This window comes from Rhinatrema bivittatum, chromosome 3, assembly GCF_901001135.1.
Source record: "Rhinatrema bivittatum chromosome 3, aRhiBiv1.1, whole genome shotgun sequence".
NCBI classification, from domain to species: domain Eukaryota; kingdom Metazoa; phylum Chordata; class Amphibia; order Gymnophiona; family Rhinatrematidae; genus Rhinatrema; species Rhinatrema bivittatum.
In genome coordinates this window covers 58460923-58483667 of record NC_042617.1, presented here as the reverse complement: position 1 = coordinate 58483667, position 22745 = coordinate 58460923, and the positions used below count along the sequence as shown (strand labels likewise).

The 22745-nt window shown below is 44.6% G+C and overlaps 1 protein-coding gene across 1 annotated transcript in view; it reads right to left on the bottom strand.

The window, feature by feature from the left end:
• UBR2 (ubiquitin protein ligase E3 component n-recognin 2) overlaps nt 1–22745 on the bottom strand; it is a 426990-nt gene that overhangs the window by 386784 nt on the left and 17461 nt on the right. Inside the window, 1 exon segment of the mRNA XM_029593304.1 lies at nt 22003–22262. Within this exon segment, the coding sequence (XP_029449164.1) occupies nt 22003–22262 (260 nt within the window).

Here is a 22745-nt window from a genome sequence, read left to right as displayed (position 1 = left end):
GATGTAGTCAAGGCAACTAACGTAGTTGGGTTCAAAAAAGGATTGGACAAGCTCCCGAAAGAATAGTCCAGAAACAGTAATTAGCAGGTATTTTTATTTTATTTGTACAATGTTTTTATACCATTGCACAGTAATATTCCATCGCTATGGTTTACATAAAATAAACAAAATTGTTACATAAAGATATTAAAAAGTCATGTCACATTATTAAAATTAACTTAATACAAACAGTTATTAAAATCTTTAAATTACTCCTAAAACAAGGTAGAACTGGGAAAGCCAGCACTTATCCCACACACTTTTTAATGCAGCAAATTTAACTCCATCCCCGGAGCTGGAATTAAGTCAATTCGTGAGTCAAGGGGTTCAGGAGAAATTTAAAAAATACTGTTCTCTGTAGTTCCTCCTAAGAGTATCGTTGCAATACTTCAATTTACTGTTTGCAACGTTTAAGAATAAAAGGTATAATGTAATTGGCTTGCTGGAAAAAAAAAATTCTGGACACACAATAGATATTCTCCAGGCCAATTTCGCCCCTTGCTATTGTGCGTGTATATTGGATGAAATCGACCTGAAGTGAGATACAACGGACGCTTGTATTGAGCGCCCGCTGCAGTTGTGGGCACAGATTCATTTGAGCGCTAGGGATGCACAATTCTTCCCTAGTGTGTCCTTTTAAACACAGCAGCTCATTTAAATATTGCATTGGGCACCCAGGAGATACGGCTATGCGCTCATTAGGAAAGGGGACGCTCAATACAAGCACCCGGTTTAATGTGCATCTTATTGCATCGGCCTGACAGACAGAATGGTGGAGCTTGGTCTGACCCAGCATGGCATTTATGTTCTTATGCCTTTTATTAATTCAGGATTTCTGTGCATGCAGAAGCAGTATTAACTATTTCTCTGCTTTGTTTTCTGAGTAGTGCTTGCGTGTTTGGTTTAACTGCTTTTTTTCTTTTTCTCTGTAGCAAAGGCTCTTGCAGCTACAGGGTCAATTTTTATAGCTGTGTGTATAAAAAACTGGAATTTCCTGAAGTTCTACAAATTACAGGGAGAGCAGTTTAAGAGTAGCTTGCATAGCCCTAAGACACTTGCTTGATGTTGGTCAGTGACATTAACCCTTGCAGCCCTGCTCTGTGTATTTCCAGGGACTATAGCTGGCATATCAGCAACAGCCAGGATTCTGAGAATGTCAATAAGAAAAATTACTTATCTTGCTGTAAATACTCATTTATACCTGATGTGTACTTAGAGTTGGAAGCTACCCATACAGTGGAAAGGATGTACAGTGGTCAGTTATGAAAAACAATTTGCTAGCCACATCTTATAGATGGCAGCAAGCACCTAATTTAACAGGAGAGAGAAAATGGAAGAAAAAGCTTAGGAATCAAAAAATAGTGCTGATAAGGTTTATTCCAGGAAACTCACTCTCTCTCTGTCCTGAAGACTACCACCAGTGGTAATTTTCTAAAAGAATAAATAAAATGGTATCAGGTAGGGGGTCAGTTGTGACCGCCACCTTTCACTCCAACTGCAATAGGGAAAAGGAAGCAAGCTCAAAAATGTTTCAGGTTGGCGACCAGGCAGAAAATCACCACCAACTATCATAGAAACATAGAAATGACGGCAGAAAAAGACCAAACGGTCCATCCAGTCTGCCCAGCAAGCTCCCACACTTATTTTCCCATACTTATCTGTTTTCCCATACTTATCACCGATCACCAAGTTCAGGGCCCTTGTTGGTAACTGTTTGATTCAAATTTCCTGCCACCCCCTGCCATTGATGCAGAGTATTGTTGGAGTTGCATCAAAGGTAAATCATTAGGCTTAATGGTTAAGGTTAGTAACCGCTGCATCAAGCAAGTTACCCCAATGCTTGTTTACCCAGACTGCAGAGATCAATGCCTTGTTGGTTGTTGTCTGAATGCAAATCCTCTTTTCCACATTTCCCCTTGCCGTTGAAGCAGAGAGCAATGTTGGAGTTGCATTAACCGTGTGAAGGCTTATTGAGTAAGGGTAGTAATCACCAGGTAGTAGCCATCACCATTTCAGCAAGCCACCCCCTTTGGCTCTTCTCTTCATTCCCATCCTCTAGCCTTTATGGATCCACAGTGTTTATCCCATGCCCCTTCATCTCAGCTCACACGGAGCTTCCCTAACCAAGAACAAATGCTGCTGTTCTAGTTAGACAGATGGGGGGGGATTTGCAGTTAAGCTCCGTGCATGAAATGCCAGGTTCTGTACCTAGATACCTGCATTATTTTTATGACAAAACTATCACAGTAGTAGTTGCACTTTTACAAGAGCACTACCCACTAGGAAGAATTCAAGTTGGAAACTAGATAGCAGCAACAGCAGTGGAAACCGCATTAGGAAGACAAGGCAGCAGACAGAGAGCTAGGATGTGCAGGGTGCTATTTTTGGGAAACAACTTGTGTTTCTTTCCGGACCAGATAAGGCAAGACAGCCAGACACACTGCTAGAGAGAAGGTGCAAAGAAAGATTACTTTTATGGGGCACTGAAAATACTTTGGAAGTGAATGGAGTTTACATAAAAATAGAGGACTCTGCTCTGGCACAAAATACTTTGATAAACTTAGGTTAAAGTTACAAGCAGGAGAAAGTTTTTCATTTCCTAGTTTACAGATAATCTAACAGGAGACATGTAGGTCTACTACTCCGCCTCATTTCTATAGCTCTACATGATATACGCAGTGCTGTACAAACATACAAAAAAGATAGTCCCTGCCTAGAGCTTATAATCTAATAAAAACAAACATATAGGACAAGAGGATTCTGGGGTTTTGTTTTTGCTTGACTCCAATGTTTCCTTTAAGAACATAAGAAATTGCCATGCTGGGTTAGACCAAGAGTCCATCAAGCCCAGCATCCTGTTTCCAACAGAGACCAAACCAGGCCACAAGAACCTGGCAATTACCCAAACACTAAGAAGATCCCATGCTACTGATGCAATTAATAGCAGTGGCTATTCCCTAAGTAAAGTTGATTAATAGCCGTTAATGGACTTCTCCTCCAAGAACTTATCCAAACCTTTTTTGAACCCAGCTACACTAACTGCACTAACTACATCCTCTGGCAACAAATTCCAGAGCTTTATTGTGTGTTGAGTGAAAAAGAATTTTCTCCAATTAGTCTTAAATGTGCTACTTGCTAACTTCATGGAGTGTCCCCTAGTCCTTCTATTATTCGAAAGTGTAAATAACCGAGTCACATCTACTCGTTCAAGACCTCTCATGATCTTAAAGGCTTCTATCATATCTCCCCTCAGCCATCTCTTCTCCAAACTGAATAGCCCTAACCTCTTCAGCCTTTCCTCATAGGGGAGCTGTTCCATCCCCTTTATCATTTTGGTTGCCCTTCTCTGTACCTTCTCCATCGCAACTATATCTTTGAGATACCGTGACCAGAATTGTACACAGTATTCAAGGTGCAGTCTCACCATGGAGCGATATAGAGGCATTATGACATTTTCCGTTCTATTAACCATTCCCTTCCTAATAATTCCTAACATTGTTTGCTTTTTTGACTGCTGCAGCACACTGAACCGACGATTTTAAAGTATTATCCACTATGATGCCTAGATCTTTTTCCTGGGTGGTAGCTCCTAATATGGAACCTAACATCGTGTAACTACAGCAAGGGTTATTTTTCCCTATATGCAACACCTTGCACTTGTCCACATTAAATTTCATCTGCCATTTAAATACCCAATCTTCCAGTCTTGCAAGGTCCTCCTGTAAAGTATCACAGTCTGCTTGTGATTTAACTACTCTGAATAATTTTGTATCATCCGCAAATTTAATAACCTCACTCGTCATATTCCTTTCCAGATCATTTGTGTGTATATATATATATATATTGAAAAGCACCGGTCCAAGTACAGATCCCTGAGGCACTCCACTGTTTACCCTTTTCCAGTGAGAAAATTGACCATTTAATCCTACTCTCTGTTTCCTGTCTTTTAACCACAGTTCATGTTGCTTCTTAAATTTGGGGGGATTTCGTGGAATAAAAGATGCTCACCTTTTCTGTGTCAAGATCCTCGATTTTAAACATCTTCCTCCTCAGGTCTATTCTTTAGCTATTTATTAAGTGTTTATGCCTTGCCCATATGAGTATGATGCCTGCCTGGAGTTTCGATAAAGATCAAAGCAGAGCACTGATTTACTGCAGTTTATAAAGGTGGCAGCAGCTAAACAGAAGAGCCCTCAAAAAACTAATACCTTACCAAGAAGAAAATAAAACACTAAACAAAAGTGTGCGCTATGACAAACTGTACACTGAATGGTTGGAAAAGGCTTTGCTGGACTATAGCTATAAATCAGTGTCAGTCTTCTCCACATTCCTGACTTTCAGGGCAAAACCCTATCCTGATCATGTGGAATCCATCAGCTTGCACCACAGCAAAATACAACAGGGCAATCTACACTTAAGCTAGAAAACCTTCAACAGGAGAAAAAAAAAGCAAGTTTGCTTACCACAAACAGTGTTCCCATAGATAGCAGGATGAATTAGCCATGCTGTCTGGGAGAGTGCACGCGACCGAAGTAGGCGGAGATTCCCTCAGTGAGTCACAGAGCTTTGACTCTGTGCGGTCGTTTTCCCGGGCGAACATACATCCTCCCCTCAGTCTCTTTGTAGCCAAGCAAGAATTAACAATTAACAATTAAAATGTCCTTTCTACGACTGTCTAGGGAGGCGGGCAGGATTGCATGGCTAATTCATCCTGCTATCTACGGAAACACCGTTTACGGTAAACAAACTTGCTTTTTCCCGTCGAAAGCTGAATTAGCCATGCTGTCTGGAAGTCCCAAGCTTCTGGGTTGTGTCCATGTAAGAAGTTCAGGACACTAACCCATAGAAAGAGTAGACAGTCTTATTGGTGTAGAAGGTTTGACAAGACTGCTGAGCCCAGTGCCACATCAGAGGCCGCTTGTTGCTGCAGACAATAATGTGATGTGAAAGTATGAATGGAGGACCAAGTAGCTGCTTTGCAGATGTCCAGTAATGGAACCTTCTTTAAGTGGGCAATTGATGTTGCTGTGGCGCGTATCTGGTGCACATGAGGTCTCGTCGAGTTTAATTGAACGCTTTTCGTAGCAGAACTGAATACATTGCGATAACCAACCGGCAATAGTTCTTTTAGAGACTGGTTGAGCAGGGTCATTTGGGTTAAAGGCAAGGAAGAGCTGAGAAGGTCTGGAAGGAGATTGAGTTCTTTGTTTATAGTAAGCCAGAGCTCATTTACAGTCTAGCGAGTGTAGGAGGCGGACTCACTCATTGTGATGAGGTTTCGGCATGAAGATTGGTAAAATGATGATCTGATTAAGATGAAAAGCGGACACCACCTGGGGAAGGAAGGTGGGATGAGGTCGAAGGGTAACCTTGTTGTGGGAAAACTAAGTAAGGAGGATAGTGAACCAAGGCTTGCAAATCACTCACTCTCCTAGCCGATGTGATGGCCACCAGGAATACCGTTTTCCAGGTGAGGTATTTTACGTGGCAAGTCTCTAAAGGCTCGAAGAGAGACATCATTAGCTGTTCTAGGATAATGTTAAGATCCCAGGGTACAGGTGGCTTTGTCACTGGCGGTCGGAGGTGAAGCATGCCTCGCATGAATCTGGAGACCAGAGGATGATTGGAAATGGGAAGGCCATTGTGAGGGTGATGAAAAGCCGAAATAGCACTGTTATGCACTCGAATTGATGTGGTAGCCAGACCAGCTTGGTAAAGAGAGTGGAGGTACTCCAGGAGATGTGTAGCAGTAGAGGAGAACGGATCTAAATTCCGTGGTTTACACCATTCAGCGTAGCGATGCCATTTCCCTACATAGTTGCGTCTGGTTGAAGGTTTTCTTGATGCTATAAGTATATCTTCTACCTGTGAAGGTAGACTGAGGTGGTTAAATATTTGCCTTTCAATCTCCACACCATCAGATGGAGGGATTGATGCATTGGATGGAAGAATGAGCCTCCTTCCTGTGTAAGTAGTTGTTGGTGGGTCCCAGCGGAATCGGTGGGCGTATGGAAAGCCGAATGAGATACACATACCATGGTTGCCTCTGCCAAGCTGGAGCTATGAGAATCATGTCTGCTATGTCTTGAATACATTTCTGAATTGTCCTTGAGATTAGAGGTATGGGAGGGTAGGCATACAGCAAGCCCTCCGTCCATGGAATGAGGAAGGCTTCTGGGGCGTACCAAATGTTGCTGGGGTAAATGGAGCAAGATCTGTGTTTGTCAGTTTTGTTCCGTGGCAAAGAGGTCAATTGCTGGGAAGCCCCACTGTTGGAATATAGTGAGGACTACCTCTCGATTTAAAGTCCTTTCGTGTGGGAAAAAACTCTGCTCAGGCGATCCGCCATGACATTGTCCAGACCCGGTAAGTAGGTGGCCTGGAGGGATACCTCGGATGCGTTCGCCCAATGTGTACACTGACAACCAAGTCGCCATGTTTTACATAAACAAAGGAGAGTCCGGTTCATGGAAACACTGTTGAGAACCGGACCATCCTTTGTTTATGTAAAACATGGCGACTTGGTTGTCGGTTATAACATGAGGCATTTCCTTGGACATGAGAGGAGAAGATCTGTAGGGCTCTCCAGATTGCCCGTAACTCTAGGCAGTTGATCTGGAATTTGGATTCCTCGGGAGACCACAAGCCTTGAGTTTTGAGATCGGCTTGATGGGCTCCCCAACCCTTCCTGGAGGCATCTGTCATGAGTATTAGCTGATGAGGAGGCACTCAGAAGGGAGTTCCTGTGGACAGGTTGATAGGAAAGAGCCACCATTGAATGTCCTCGACCATTGGTCTGGTTAGGTGTATCCTGGTTGTTAGCGGTTGCAGGAATTGAGACCATTGGTGTTTTAGGCCCCATTGTAAGCGACGCATGTGTAGTCTTGTGTGAGGTACAACATGAATAGCTGCTGCCATATGACCCAACAGTTGAAGTATTTGATGTGCAGAGGAATGAGATTGGCTGCACAAACTTTGCGCCAGGCAGGAGATAGTCAGGAATCTGTCTTGTGGAAGGTAGGCTCTCTCCGCTACCATATTGATGAAAGCCCTGATGAATTGCAATGACTGGGTAGATTGTAGGTGCGATTTCTTGTAATTTATTAGGAAACCCAGGGTTTGTAGACAATTGATCGTGCATACTGTGTGTGTCTTCAGAGTGTCTGGGTTTGATGCTACCAAGAGCCAGTCGTCCAGATAGGGAAAGATCTGGATTGACAGTTGTCTGAGATGAGTCACTATCACCGCTAAGCATTTTGTAAACACTCTTGGGGCTGAGGATAGGCCAAAGGGTAGAACCTTGTACTGACAGTGTGTTCTGGACTCAAATATTGGTCCAAGAAAACAAAGAGGTAGGCGATCTGTGATAGCCGTTAGGAAAACAAAAAAGAAAGTGCCCGACTCAGGCTGAGTTCCGCGGCTTAACAGCCGCTGCCTCAGGGGCTTGAACACTTCAAATTCAAAGAAAAACTCAGCAATCTTAATTTCATCCAATGAGCAATAATTGTTTGACCAACTTCCTGGGTAACATAGCACGCATGGTCTAGCTTTGTTCAGTCTGAACATTGGATGAAATTAAGATTGCTGAGTTTTTCTTTGAATTTGAAGTGTTCAAGCCCCTGAGGCAGCGGCTGTTAAGCCGCGAAACTCGGCCTGAGTCGGGCACTATCTGGACTCAAATATTGCCAAGAGGAGGGGTGCATGGGTATATGCAAGTACACCTCTTTCAGGTCGATGGAACACATCCAGTCGTTGGGTTGTAGGAGAGGTAGGATGTTCTTGAGAGAGGTCATCTTGAACTTCTCCTTCTGAATATGTTTTACATATTATACGTGTTATACACAGACAACCAAGTCGCCATGTTTTACATAAACAAAGGATGGTCCGGTTCTCGACAGTGTCTCCATGAACCGGACCCTCCTTTGTTTATGTAAAACATGGTGACATTTTGGAATGAGAAAATATTGGGAATAGAATCCTTGATTCTGTTGTTGATGCGGAATCTTTTGAATAGACCTTTGTAGTAAAAGTCTTGAGATTTCTGCCCGGAGTGATGGTAACTGGATCGATGTCTTTCGAAGAGGGGGGTACATAAGGAAGGGATGGAGCAGCTATGAAGTTCAGGCGATAACCTTCTCAGATAATCTTGAGAACCCAACAATCTGAGATGATCAACTCCCAATTGTTGTAAAAATATTGGAGAAGACCTCCTATGAAAAGCGGTGGGGGTAGCTTGACAAGTCTCAAAAAGTAGGAGGCTGTTTCTGTGGAGCTGCCGGGCTTTGCCTGGGCATCCCCAAGACTGATGGGGTTGACTCAAGGGTCTCTGTTGAATGTAATGTGGTGACCAGTATGTGGGAAAAGGTTGGAATTGGCCTCTATTTGAAAGAAGGGTAGTACTTCCGAGATGCTGTGTGATGTTCTGAGGGGGAAGTAAGAGATAGTACTGCAGTACTTTGCTCTTTAAGGTGCAAAACTGTTTCCCAAAACTTGTCACCTAACAAGTTGTCTCCCTTACAAGGTATGTCCGCTAGCTTGTCATGGACATCCTCACGAATTGCACTTGCCCTCAACCAGGCAAGGTGTCGGGCAGCGACAGCAGCTGAAGACCTCGCAGAGGATTCTAACACCTTGTAAATTGATTGAAGCAGACGGCATAGGCCCTCTTCCATATCAAGGAAGGGATGTGGCAAGGTGTCCTGAGCCGAGAGACAAACTGGACACAAGTTCTGCAGACATTCGTACAAGTACTGCGTCATGTAGAATTGATGGTGGTGAAGCTTGGTAGATGACATTGAAGCATGGTAAACTCTACATCCAAAGTAATCTAAGCCACTGCTATTAATTGCATCAGTAGCATGGGATCTTCTTAGTGTTTGGGTAATTGCCAGGTTCTTGTGGCCTGGTTTTGGCCTCTGTTGGAAACAGAATGCTGGGCTTGATGGACCCTTGGTCTAACCCAGCATGGCAATTTCTTATGTTCTTAAATATTTATGGTCCTTACCGGGAGATGCATTCGCATGAAGCTTCGACCTTTCTGCTTTTGCCATCATAGATTCTACTACAATAGAATTGTGTGATAGTTGGGTCGACTCATAGAGGAATTCCTCATTCGAGATTTTAAATCCGTCTTTCGTGACATGGCCAGGGTTGAAAAAGGGGTTTCCCACATCTTTTGGAGGACTCCATCCAGCCGTCGGGTCTGATGGCATTTCAAAGACTTTTAATATGCCTAGAACTTCAGACTGTGGATCTGGAATTTTACCTGTTTCTACATTAAGTAGATTTCCCACCTTCTCAATAAACTTTGCATAAGAGAGATCCTCTGGTGGCAAATATAGTTCTGGTAATCACTCTTTTGGATCTGAGGGCATGCCTGTAGAGGAACTCAGAGATGATGCAGATGAGACCTGTGAATCTGGGCTGCGTGGAAGAACTAGAGCCGGAGACGGAAGATTGGCCGGATCAGTTGGTCTAGGAGAGGTTGTCGTCGGTGGCAAAGTTGCTGGAGACGTCACTGGTGGTTTTGACCCCGCTTGTATAGATTCTAAATCCGTAAAGAACGAATTTAGGGCCTGCAAAATCTGCAGCACGGCCCTAGATGCCAGATTGCCTGTCTGTGGAGGCATCTGACCACCATTGGATGAGGGTCTTGTAGGCAGTGCTGCCAGGAGTATGTCCTGCGCATCAGTGTGCTTCAACTGAGGACCCGGTGGAATGATAGGAGACGGTCTATGTCTTTACCGGAGCAGTACTTGCATCTGAGGAGACAATCTCTTTCTCCTGGATACAGATAAGTCGGAAAAGAAGGAGTCCCCACTTCCCGAGGGGCATCTCGATGATGTGGAGCCCAGGTCCAACAGCAGTTCTATCTCCATGTCAGGGCTTTCTCACGATCGCTTACGTTGCGTGGAATGTCCTGAGTGTTCAGAATGCGTTGATGGGGGCCCATGTGTGTGACCCTTGGCATGCTCCGAGTCTCTATGACGCGATGAATGGTCTTTATGGCTGGAATGTGCAGTCTGCATCGTGGCATGCATTGGATGCGGACGCTCTTTGTGCGCCGTGCATTTCTGATGCTCCGGTTGCGATCGCTTTGACGCCAAAGGATGCAGACAGTCGGGAACAGGTCCCTGAGTTCCGCTCGATGCATCAGAGGGCCTTTTTTCCTGAGGAGGCAATTTGGTCGGTGCCTGGGACTTTTTAAAGAGGCACTGGAGGTTGAGCTAACCTGGGCTGGTGCCTGGAGCAGCGCAAAGGGGGTCCCGCGGGCCAAGAGAGGAGGCCCTCTTCATCGACTCGTCTTCTTTTTCACTGGTCCTGGCGAGGAGTGCGTCAAGTGTGTCGGGGCATAGGAGCCCGATGTTCGAAGCCGTGCCATTTTTTCGGCACACTGACGCTGCGCCCGGGGGGATATCCAATCACAGTCTCGGCAAGGGGCCTGGTCGTGGTCCGGCCCAAGGCAGATGTAGCAATAGTTATGCCCATCTGTGATGGACATAACTTTGCCACATTGGCAGTACTTGAAACCAGATGGCTTAGGAGTCATCGCGGCAGCAAAATTTGAAAAAGCTGAAAAAAGTTGACAAAAAAGCTGAGAGAAAAAATCCCCGCATACGAATGGCTCGCGGAAAAAAAAGAGACGGAGGAGGACGTACGTTCGTGTGGGAAGACGACTGCACAGTCACACAGAATCAAAGCTCTGTGACTCACTGAGGGAATCTCCGCCTACTTTGGTCACATGCACGCTCCCAGACAGCATGGCTAATTCAGCCCTGCTATCGATAGGAAAAGATTAAGTTCTATACTACTGTCTTCCATTTTATCAAGTTAAAACAAAACACAAACACTTCTTGGGTCAATAATTTTTAAAAATACATGTGACATACGAGGAAAGGCTGAAGAGATTAGGGCTGTTCAGCTTGGAGAAGAGACGGCTGAGGGGGGATATGATAGAGGTCTTGAACGAGTAGATGTGACTCGGTTATTTTCACTTTCGAATAATAGAAGGACTAGGGGGCATTCCATGAAGTTAGCAAGTAGCACATTTAAGACTAATCGGAGAAAATTATTTCACTCAACGCACAATAAAGCTCTGGAATTTGTTGCCAGAGGATGTGGTTAGTGCAGTTAGTGTAGCTGGGTTCAAAAAAGGTTTGGATAAGTTCTTGGAGGTGGTCCATTAATGGCTATTAATCAATTTTACTTAGGGAATAGCCACTGCTATTAATTTCATCAGTAGCATGGGATCTTCTTAGTGTTTGGGTAATTGCCAGGTTCTTGTGGCCTGGTTTTGGCCTCTGTTGGAAACAGGATGCTGAGCTTGATGGACCCTTGGTCTGATCCAGCATGGCAATTTCTTATGTTCTTATGACATGATTTTAAGAGAAAAGCAAAGCATTTAACAGTTTTATTATCCAAACACTTTGAACTGCTTGGACTTAAAAATGTGGTATAATTTCATACTTCCCTGCCTGAAGACACCGCCCTCCTATGGTTCAAATCCTACCTGGCTAACAGATGCTACTCCTTGAAACTAGGCAACTCAGAGTCTTCTATGCTTTCTCTCACACAAGGAGTACCCCAAGGCTCCTCCCTTTCCTCCACCCTCTTTAACATCTACCTCCTACCTCTCTGTCATCTCCTCTCAGACCTTGGGCTTAAATTCTACATCTATGCTGATGACGTCCAGATTATCATTCCCCTCCATGAAACTATCTCCACCACCCTTAGCTTCTGGGAGGAATGCCTATCATCCATCAACTCTCTACTCACCTCCCTTCAACTTGCACTAAATGCCTCAAAAACTGAGCTCCTCCTCATCCACAACCATCAAACTCCTCCCCACCAACGACCCCAAGACCCTCTCCTTAACTTCACAGCCCGCCGTCCGAAACCTCGGTGTCCTCATCGACCCACTTCTGAACCTAAAAAATCACATCAGCTCTGTCCTTAAAGGCGGTTTCTACAAACTTAACATCATCAGAAAACTCAAGCCCCTACTTCACACACTTGATCTCAAAACAGTCATCCAAGTCACCCTCTCATCGAAGCTGGATTACTGCAACTCCCTCTATCTTGGACTCCCCTACTCCTCTATCAAACCCCTCCAGATACTTCAAAACACCTCGGCAAGACTCCTTAGCAACACACGTAAAACAGACCATATAACCCCTGTACTTAAGGAACTGCATTGGCTATCCATCTCCTTCCGCATCCTCTTCAAATCCCTCACCATTATACACAAATCTATTTACAAGAACAATTCCTCATGGCTCAGCGAACCTCTCCAACTCTCTCAATCTGCCCGCCCTACCAGAGCAAACCTTGCTTGCACCCTTCAGGTTCCACCCCTCAAGAGGGCCCGCCTCTCGGCAACCAGGGAACATGCCCTATCTATTGCCGGTCCAACACAATGGAACGCCATGCCATCCCACCTCAGACTGGAGCCTTGCCCCCTGAAATTCAGAAAGATGCTCAAAACATGGCTCTTCCACCAGGCCTTCCCAGACTAACCGTTCCCCCCTCCCGCCCCTTGCCCCCACCCACCCCTCGCTCCCCCTTCTTTGTAATTTTTTGTAATTATGTAATTATGTTCACTCTCTTGACTACGAGCAATGTTTGTAAATATGTTCATCCCCTTATCCCCCTTCCCCTTGCTTGACTTTTCAGGCTCTCGAGCCCCTTCTCTCTTTTCACATATCATCTCCCAGTTCTCCCCTCCCCGGTTCCATGTAATTTCAACCTTTCGTTACAATGTAAACAGATATGATGTGTATTTTAATGTCGGTATAGAAAAGATGTTAAATAAAATAAATAAATAAGACAGAAAGCTCTTCAGAGCTGAGACTGCTTCTTATTTGTATTTGCACAGTGCTATGAAGCTCTATAGAAAAGTAATAGAAGTAGTTATATTGGTTTATTTTTTCCTTTAATTTTTGCCCATTAAACTCCAGTTTGGCACCACCTTTGCAGCAGCTCTAGGAACACTCATGAGCACAACAGACACCTCCTCTGAGGCATAAAATGGACCATAGCAGTAGTGCTAGCTTTCCTCCTTAATACTATCACTTTTACAGCACTCCCCTTCCCAGGCCCAACTGTACCACTTTCACCTCATGCCCAGATCTACTGGGCCCAGAATCAAGATCTCCCATACAACAGCACTGGACTATTTTATTTTAAATAATTTTAGACTTTGCTATTGTTATGGAAACAGGCACTGTGGATTTACCACTAATAAAACAGTTTAAATACAGTAAGCCAATTATATAAACACACTTTGAGGGAACAGGAATACCTCTGAAAATGGAGGATTTCTGCCCTGAACTAGCTCCTCTGATTGGTAGTACAGCTTTTTCTTGAGTTTAACTCCCTCCCTGTAAGAGCTAAAAGCAGGCCGGATTGGTCTGCATCAAGTCAGAATTCTCTTTCATACTATGCTCACAATAAATAGCGTAAAATTCTCAGTGAATGAGGTCCATGACACTGACCTCTATAAGTTAAATTCAGAAAGTGTTGACTGTTTCTTTCTTATTTTCATACCAAAATAACAAAAGTCTCTCAATGTTAAGAGAAAAATATATATATAAATTTCTTCTATATGTTTTTCCACTACCAAATATTCACACAAGCACCAAGAAAGTGAAGGACTTTCACACATCAGGCCAACATATTCACAGGTTTTATTGAAAAGTCAGACAGCTCCACTTGACTGCTCATAAATATAATCATAGGTCCCAAATTCAATCATTTACTTTACCAATAATGTGTGATGTACTAATATTTTACACTGCCAATAAATGACCCAATTGGAGAAATTACTTAGCTGATAATTTCGTTTTCTTTAGTGTAGACAGATGGACTCAGGACTAATAGGTTTATGCTCCCCTGCCAGCAGATGGAGATGGAATCAAGTTTCAAAGCCATCACCCTAGATACATCCCTGCAGTGACCTCAGCCCTTCAGAATTCTCTTCAAAAGCCACTGTAGACATACCATCAAAAAACCTTGATTAAAAATGGATCACCGTAACTATACTCAACCAAACATTAAACCTCAGTAAGATTATAGATGCCCTGATCTAGGGACTGGATGACGGCTTACCCGTAATCTCTTGGAATTGATATCCACTCCATGAGTGAATCCTTGGCACTATTCTTGGGCAGGCATGGACAGGATACTGAGTCCATCTGTCTACACTAAGGAAAAAAAAATTATCAGGTAAGTAATTTCTCCATTTCCCAGCATGTAGCCAGATGGACTCAGGACTAATGGAATGTACAAAAGCTACTCCCGATCGGGCGGGAGGCTGCCCGTGGTCCGGTTAACACCGCCCAAAGGCTGCGTCCTCCTAGGCCTGAACATCCAGGCGATAGAGCCTGGAGAAGGTGTACAAGGAGGACCACGTTGCCGCTCGGCAGATGTCGACGGGAGACCGCAGTCTAGCTTCCGTGAGACTGCCTGAGCCCTAGTGGAATGAGCTTTAACCTGAAGGGGTAATGGCTACCCTGCTTCCACCTCCTTAATCCAGTGAGCTATGGTAGCCCATGAAGCTGGTTCACCCTGCTTCCTTCCACCGTGAAGGACAAACAGGCAGTCCATCTTTCGGACCAGTTCTGAAACTTCCAGATACCACACCAAAAGCCTATGAGCTTAACCTGAAGGGGTAATGGCTACCCTGCTTCCACCTACTTAATCCAGTGAGCTATGGTAGCCCATGAAGCTGGTTCACCCTGCTTCCTTCCACCGTGAAGGACAAACAGGTGGTCCATCTTTCGGACCGGTTCTGAAACTTCCAGATACCACACCAAAAGCCTAATGACATTCAAATTGCAGAGGCAGTATTCTTCCGTATCCTTGTGCTCATCTAGGGATGGCAATGAAATGGACTGATTCAAATGAAACTCCGATACTACCTTGGGCAAGAAGGATGGAATAGTAAGAAGCTGTAATGCTCCTGGAGTCATCCAGAGCAACAGTTCCCGACATGACCATGCCTGTAGTTCAGAGATGTGACTTGCCAATCATACTGTAAAGGTGGCCAGAAGTGTACAACTGTTCGGTTGTACTGTAAATCAGCGTGATCTGTATATCATACAGAAATGTCGGTGTATATAAGAATTCAAAATAAATAAATAAGTGCTTTACCCCTTTCAGAAAATGGGCCATGCCAGATGAGCAGACAAGAGAGAGCCGCTACCTGGACTTTCAAGGAGTTATAGTTAAACCTTTATTGAAGCCATCCTGCAAAAATTCCAGAATTAGTGGGATTCTGACCGTCCGAGGGGGAAACACCATGTTCCTCGCACCAGGCCTCAAATATTCTCCAGACCCTACATACACTAGGGACGTAAAGAATTTCCATGTGCGGAGTAAGGTGGCAATTACTGCCGCAGAATATCCTCATTTCGGAGGTGAGGGAGAAGGGACTACAAACCTGAGAACAGAGCCAGAACTGCTGAGAATTAATTCCACAATTTCTTGCTGCTGCGGGTGAGAAGAGCTTGCCCCGACGATTCAACTTTCACTTCCGCCTTTAAAATCGGCCTGCCTACGGCGCACAGCTGCCTGTGACGCACGCGGCTTAGTGTGGAACAACCTCCCGGAGTCTCCTTCACCTCAAAAGTGAGTAATTTAAAGATTTTTACCTTATCCCTCTCTAAACCTCCATTTGGGGAATCAAGACGGTCCCTAGCAAGAGAAATATGAAAAGTTTTTTGGTACTGATTTTTCTTTTGTTTTCCATTGATTTGGCATGCCCCATACAAAAAGAAAGGGCAAGATACGGGTGGCAACCCCGACCACGCCGTTAACAGCCCCTTTGCAAATAAGTATCGATAACTTCTTTGTCCCGGACAGTTCGTCCCCGAGTGTAATGTCCACAGGGTTGGGAGGTAAGGAGCATACACCAACCTTGCAGGACTTATTAACCTCTTTGAGCCCCGGGGCTCCCATAACACCTTCACCTCCGTGTTTGGGGCAGACACAAGATTCAGAACCAGTTACTCAACCGAAGTTGCCGAGTGAGCTGGATCCAGTCGGGAGGAATCCGGTGGAGCTAGCCTTAAACGCAATTAGTCCTGGAGCTACTGGAACCGTAGAACAAGTCACAGCATGTGCTGGAATTGACTGTGAATAAAGAGCTGGAACCAGTTACCCCAGAGTATATAACAACTCAAAAAGAAGGCATGATGGCGCCCCCAGTATTGGGAGCAGAAAGCAGTCATGAGGGTATAGTGAATGCTTTTTCCACCTTAACTGCTGTAAATTTGCAAAACATAACTCGAGTCTGTTTGGAAAGCTATACTTTCCTTGGAATCCTCCATAGTCAACCTGTCTAAAATTATGACAGATACACAACAGCATATCCGCCAAATAGATCCTTTGTTAAAAGTACATGACGACAAAATACAGGGTCTGGAAAATCAAATATCTGCACTTCAAATTACACAGAATATGTTGGTACAAGGAGGTCTGATGAATTCTAGGAAAATAGAGAATTAAGAAAATGAAATGAGATCTAGGAATTTAAGAATACTGAACTTCCCACATATAAGTTTAATTGCACCATTGAAACAACTTAAAAAGTATTTAGTGGAAATATTACAAATGCCTAGAGAACAGATTCCATCTATTGTTAAGGTATTTTATACCAAAATTGAGAAGAAAGAAGGGCAAGGAACTCCAATATTAAATTTGGACACTGGAAATTTAACAAATTTCCTAGAGCAACCATCTGAACAGCAAATAGACTATAGTGGGACGTTATTGGTTACTTTTTCCAATCGGTAGCAGATAAAGACCAAGTCCTAAAGTTATTTCTCCAAAATAGAGAAAAATTGTATTTAGGACACAAGTTATGGATCTATCCAGACCTGACAAAGATTACTCAACAAAGGAGGAAAAGTTTTTTGACTATGTATCAGGAAGCTAGGGATATGGGAGCCCACATTACAATCAGATACCCCTGTAAATGTGTATTGCGATTTAACAGTTTGAAAGATTTTTTTTTGATCCACAGCAGTTAAGATTATTTCTTGATTCACATTGCCCCATTAACCAAAGCACTAACTAAAACCTGTTATGAGAATATATAATTTAACGCTGTCTATCTCTTGCTTATTAAATTTGTTTTTTGTGATTTTTTTTTTTCCTTTATATAGCTCCTAGTAAATTGATTCTCCAAGTTTCTTTATAACGAACCCGGAGTATATTGGAAAAATGTTATTGTTAAATTACTTATAAAATTTGTTATATGATGATATTTTCTGATGTAATGTGAATGAAATATTACCTCATGGTTCAATTTAATGATATGTATGTATTGCTATCTAAGAATGTAAAAAATGCAATAAATAAATAAATAAATAAATAAATAAATAAAAAGAATATCCTTGTTTCATCAGGTGAGCCCTCTCAAAGGCCAGACTATAAGACAGAATTGAATCAGATCCTCGTGAAGGACCAGTCCCTGCTGTAGCATGTCCCTGTGTGGTGGGAGGCTCAGGGGGGTTTCCATACCATGGATGCCTGGGCCAATCTGTAGCTACTAGTAGGACTAATCCCCTGTGATGCTCGATTTGTGAATGATCCTGCCCAGGATGGGCCAAGGAGGGAAGGCATAAAGCAGCTCCTATTCCAGCCAGGTATGAACGAGAGCATCGATCCCCAGGGTCAACTGATCGCTTCTGCAACTGAAGAATCAGGGAACCTTCGCATTGTGAGATGTGGCCAGCAGGTCAATGGACGGGAAATCCAGCAATTTACTACCAGCTGAAAGGCTTTAGCCAGACAATGCCCAGTCTCCTGGATCCAGACTCTCCCCTGCTTAGAAAATCTGCTCTGATGTGGTCTTTTCCTGCGATGTGGGAGGCTGAGATCATCTGTAGATGTATTTTCGTCCATTCCATAAGGAGATCTATCTCCTGTGACACTTGCTGGCTTTTGGTTCCAACCTGGCAGTTAATGTAGGCTACCACTGTTGCGTTGTCTGACATTACGTGGACCGCTTGGCCCTGGAGTATGTGGTTGAATTGTAGACACGCCAATCTGACTGCCCAGGCTTCCAGGTGGTTTATGTTCTGGAGGGCCTCTTCCTTGGTCCAATACAAGCCAGTGCGGAAGGGACAAGGGTACACCCCTGCCCAGATGAGCTTCCTGCAGCAACTATTGGAGCCGAGAGTATACTTCCATGGGTAAGTGGAAGCAAATCAAATAGTCTTGAGACAGTTGGTTCCAATGTGACAGCAGGGAGCACTGAAGCGGTCGCATGTGTGCCCTCGCCCACGGCACTACTTCCAAGATTATCGCTATCAAACCGAGGACTTGAAGAGAACTCCACACCATCAGACATATGTTCATCAACAGATGCACTTGGACATCAACTTCCTTATCTGTGTGGTTAGAAGGAAGACCTTGCCCTGCTTGGTGTCGAACCGGACTCCCAGATATTCCAAGGACTGGGAGGGTTTGAGACTGCTTTTGTCCAGGTTTATGACCCAACTGAGTTCCTGAAGCAAGGAGGTCACCATGTTGGTTACCTGGAGTATCTTCCACGGACTTTTCCCAGATTGGTCGCTCAAGTATGGGTGCACCAGGATTCCCTCTTTTCTCAACACTGCCGCTATGACCACCATAATCTTGAAAAGTGTCCTGGGGGGGTGACCAGGCTAAAGGGCAGTGCACAGAACTGATAATGGCAACCCAGTACCGCAAAGCAAGGAAACAATGTTCTTTCTTGATTGGAATATGTAGATAGGCCTCGGATAGGTCCACGGAGGTTAATAACTCTCCTGATTGTATGGCTATTATCACGGAGCGTAGGGTTTCCATTCGGAAATGAATTAATCGTAGAAGTTGGTTGAGGTCCAGGATGGGGAGAAAGGAACCTTCCCTTCTTGGGTACGATGAAATAGATGGAATAACGCCTCGTATTTTCCTGGGGCGCAGGTACTGGGATTATAGCCCTCATCCTGAGGAGCCTTAACAGAGTAGTCTCAACTGCCTGCTTCTTGTGCTGGGAGTGGCATGGAGATATCATGAATATGTCCCGAGGAGTGCTGTGAAATTCCAGCGCACATTCTTCTCGTATGACCTCCCGTATCCATTTGTCCAAAGTGATCTCGACCCACTGTTGGTAGAAGAGGGACAGTCGACCCCCTATCTCCTTGTTCCGAGGGTGGATCAGCAAAACTTCACTGAGGGTTTCGGGACGAACCTGAACTCAAGCCTGACCCTCTCTTGGGCTGCCAACTCCAAAAGAACAGAGAACTCCCAAAACAGAGAACTCCAAAAGAACAGAGAACTCCCAAAGGACCTCTGAAGTATTGAGTTTCTGTAGGGGCAAAAGCATTGGGAGCCCCTGGATCAACCCCTCATGGGCGAGGGGCACTGTAACTGCCGTCTCTTATCTTCTGGTAGCCGGGATACTGGATATTCGCCCCATTTACTGGACAGCTTTCCCAATTCACTTCTGAAGAGGAGTGATCCTTTAAAAGGCATCTTTGTGAGATTTGCCTTAGAGGTTGCATCTGCTGACCAATTCCGCAGCCATTGCTATCATCTGGCTGCCACCATTGAGACCACTCCTCTGGCCAAGGTATGGACTAGGTCCGAGCCCGCGTCAGCTAAAAAGGTGGCAGCGGGTTCCATAACCGCTCTGGAATTCGCCCTCGAGTCATCCACCTCCCGAGAGAGGAGCAGGGACGAAAAAGCTATCAGGGCACAACAAGAAGCAATCTGTAAGGTCATTGCTATTGCGTCAAAAACCTGCTTAAGGATAGACTCCCTCCGCCTATCGTGCACATCCTTTAAGGCCGCTCTTCCCTCCACTAGGATAGTTCGCTAAGAAATGGCACAGACCAGCGCATCCACTTTAGGGAATCACAAATATTCTCTTGCTGCCGGATCCAGTGGGTATAGAGCTTCTAACAGTCATCCACCTTTAAGACTTGTTTCTGGGGCATCCCATTTCAAGGTCAATCAACTCCTGGATGGCTTCCAGCTCTGGAAAGTAGCATGATGCTTTCTGTAGGGAAATCAGAATGGGATTCTTTAGTTCCGTCAGAATCTGCCCCAGGTACTCCCAGCATCTTCAGGGTCTGGGAAACCAGGGCCGGCAATTCATCTCTATGGAAAAACTGTAACATGTTCTGATACGGTTTTAAACCAGGGGGGGGATTTCCCCATCTTCCAAGGAATCTGGATCTTCTTCTTCACCCGTACCATCCAAGTCCCTGCCAGGGATAGCCTTGGTGAGTTGAAGCATGCCTTGAGGGCTGCCAATAAGACTGGGAGAGGGAGGGCTTACCAGCTGAGGTTTTGTCCGGACAAGGGCAAGCAAGGTAGCAGACTGCTCTTGTACGAAAGCTTGGAAGCCTTCAAAGAATTCCACCCAAGAGAAGGCGGACAGGTCCATGCCTAGCCCAGGAAGTACTGGGGTAGGTGCCACTAAATTTCCCTCTTCCATGGATGACCCAGTCCTGGGGTTACTCAGATCTGGGGTACTTCCGGTTAAGGCTGTGGCTGACCAGAGGAGCCTGGCTTAGCAAAGTCTGAGGAGGCCAACACTCTCTGGGCTTCTTCACAATGCCGACATAAGCAAGAATCCAGGTGAGACTGTGCAGCCCTAATATGACAAGCAGTGCAGACAGAAAGCCGCTTATGTTTCTTTGCTGGCAGAGCCACTGGCGATGGTAAATGCGTGTTCAGACTGCTCACACTTAAAATTTTATGCGCACAAATTTTGGGTGCCTACTTGGCCTGCTTCACTTGTATTCTGCGCCTAGTAAGTTGTGTGCGTACTTACACAAGCAACATTATGCGCACAGTAAATGGGCAGAGCTAACATGCACTGCGCGTACAGAAGCTCTATGGTGGGCAATACAGGCACAAAAACGTGTGCAAGATGGTGCTGCCGTGGCCTACCATGCTGTGCCAAGCCTAAAGCAGGGCCTAGCCCATAGGGGGACCACTCAACCCGCTTGGAAGCCCATTTCCCCTTACCCCAACAGGATCGCGAACAATGTCACTACAGCGTGCCAAGCAAGGAGACCAGAGGAAGTCTTACCGAAACCCCTCCAACGTGTCTGAAACAAGAGGAAATCCTCCTCTTTTTTTTTTTTTTTTTAAGCTTACCTGGGCTCAGTGCAGAAACTGTCTCCACCTGCGTGGGGAGAGGGCTTTGGCTGACAGTCACTCTCTGCTTCCTGCCCCTGTTGCCTTTCAGCTGCTTCAGCAGCAAAGTCCATGCCGGGAACCAGCTACTGAACCAACGCACACCTCTGAGGTATCTCGGAAATCACCTCAGGAATTCTCAACTGGAGAAGGAACCTTTAAGTATCACTGCAGGAGAGCTGCGCTCAATCTTTTCTCCAATTTTAAAAGTAGAATTTCTTCTTCCAAAAGGTAAAGCGATCCCCATAGGGAAAGCATGTCTGCATCTGCTGGAGACTGAGAAATACAGAATGGCTGATGTCACTGCAGGGGTGCATCTAGGGTGGCGTCAGCTTTGAAACCGGACTCCGTCTCCATCTGCTGGTAGGGGAGCATAAACCCATTGGTCCTGAATCCATCTGGCTACACGCTAGGAAATCAATTTTTTAGAAAATTTTCTTTTGCAAATAACAGCTTGAAATCTCCCAGCATGGGTCCATGTTTCAAAAACTGCTCATTTTCTACATCGGGAGATTAGTGAACCAGCACCTCCTCTCTCTCTCTTTTTTTTTTTTTTTTTTAATTTTCAACATCATTTATATTCCCTTTTCACTTAATGGCCCAAACCTTTTAGTCCCTAGTAAAAATTCCATTTATATTAAACATACATTTGGCTTTTCAAATACCAAAATATAACCATAAAATATTTAAAGTTAAACAGATGTAAGAGCAAAAATGTTTATATAGGAACCTGTTTGTTAAAAACTAAACATAACATTAAAGATATCAAGTGGCATTCTTGAGTACCTGCAGGAGTAAGTCGGCTCTCCAACTTTAAAAACCCGTCCACAAAGATGTGATGGTTTGTTCGCTTGTTCAAGTTTTGCAAACCCTAACACAGGGTCCTCACCACACAGATACCATTCCATTGGTCCCAGCAGCACTTGCTGTGCCAGCAGATCTTCCCTCTCCGGAGCCGGGTTTGGACCCTGGCAGTAGATTTTCGGCACATAGTTAGCTAGATGCTGGTATATTTCTTTTTGGAGATCAGTTGCTTGCAGCCAATTCTTAAAAAAAAAAAAGAGAGAGAGAATCAGAATACCATCATGATGGGTAGCAATGCTACCAATCTCATCATCATGAACTGCTGCTTTATTTAGTCACAAATTGTTCAAAAGTTAAAAAAAAAAAAAGGAGGGATATGAAAAATCAAATAGCAAGACCACTGATATGTGATCACGACAACACCATGATCGACATGAACTGAAGATCTTCTGTCACCAACACTTATTCTCACCATTGGTAACCCTACTGCCTGTTACCTTAGGCCAGTGTTTCCCCAATCAATGGCCTTCAGACCCAATTAGGCATGTCACAGAAAAGCAACCAGTGCCTGATTCTAAGATCCAGACCAGCACCTTGTAACGAGACACAACAGTACTGGCTCTTAAATGTGCAGGAGCTGCTTCCTGTGAACATGTATAATCATGCATGCCTCTTCTTCCTATCCACAGCATGAACTCCAGAATGTGGTAATTAATGGACAGCAT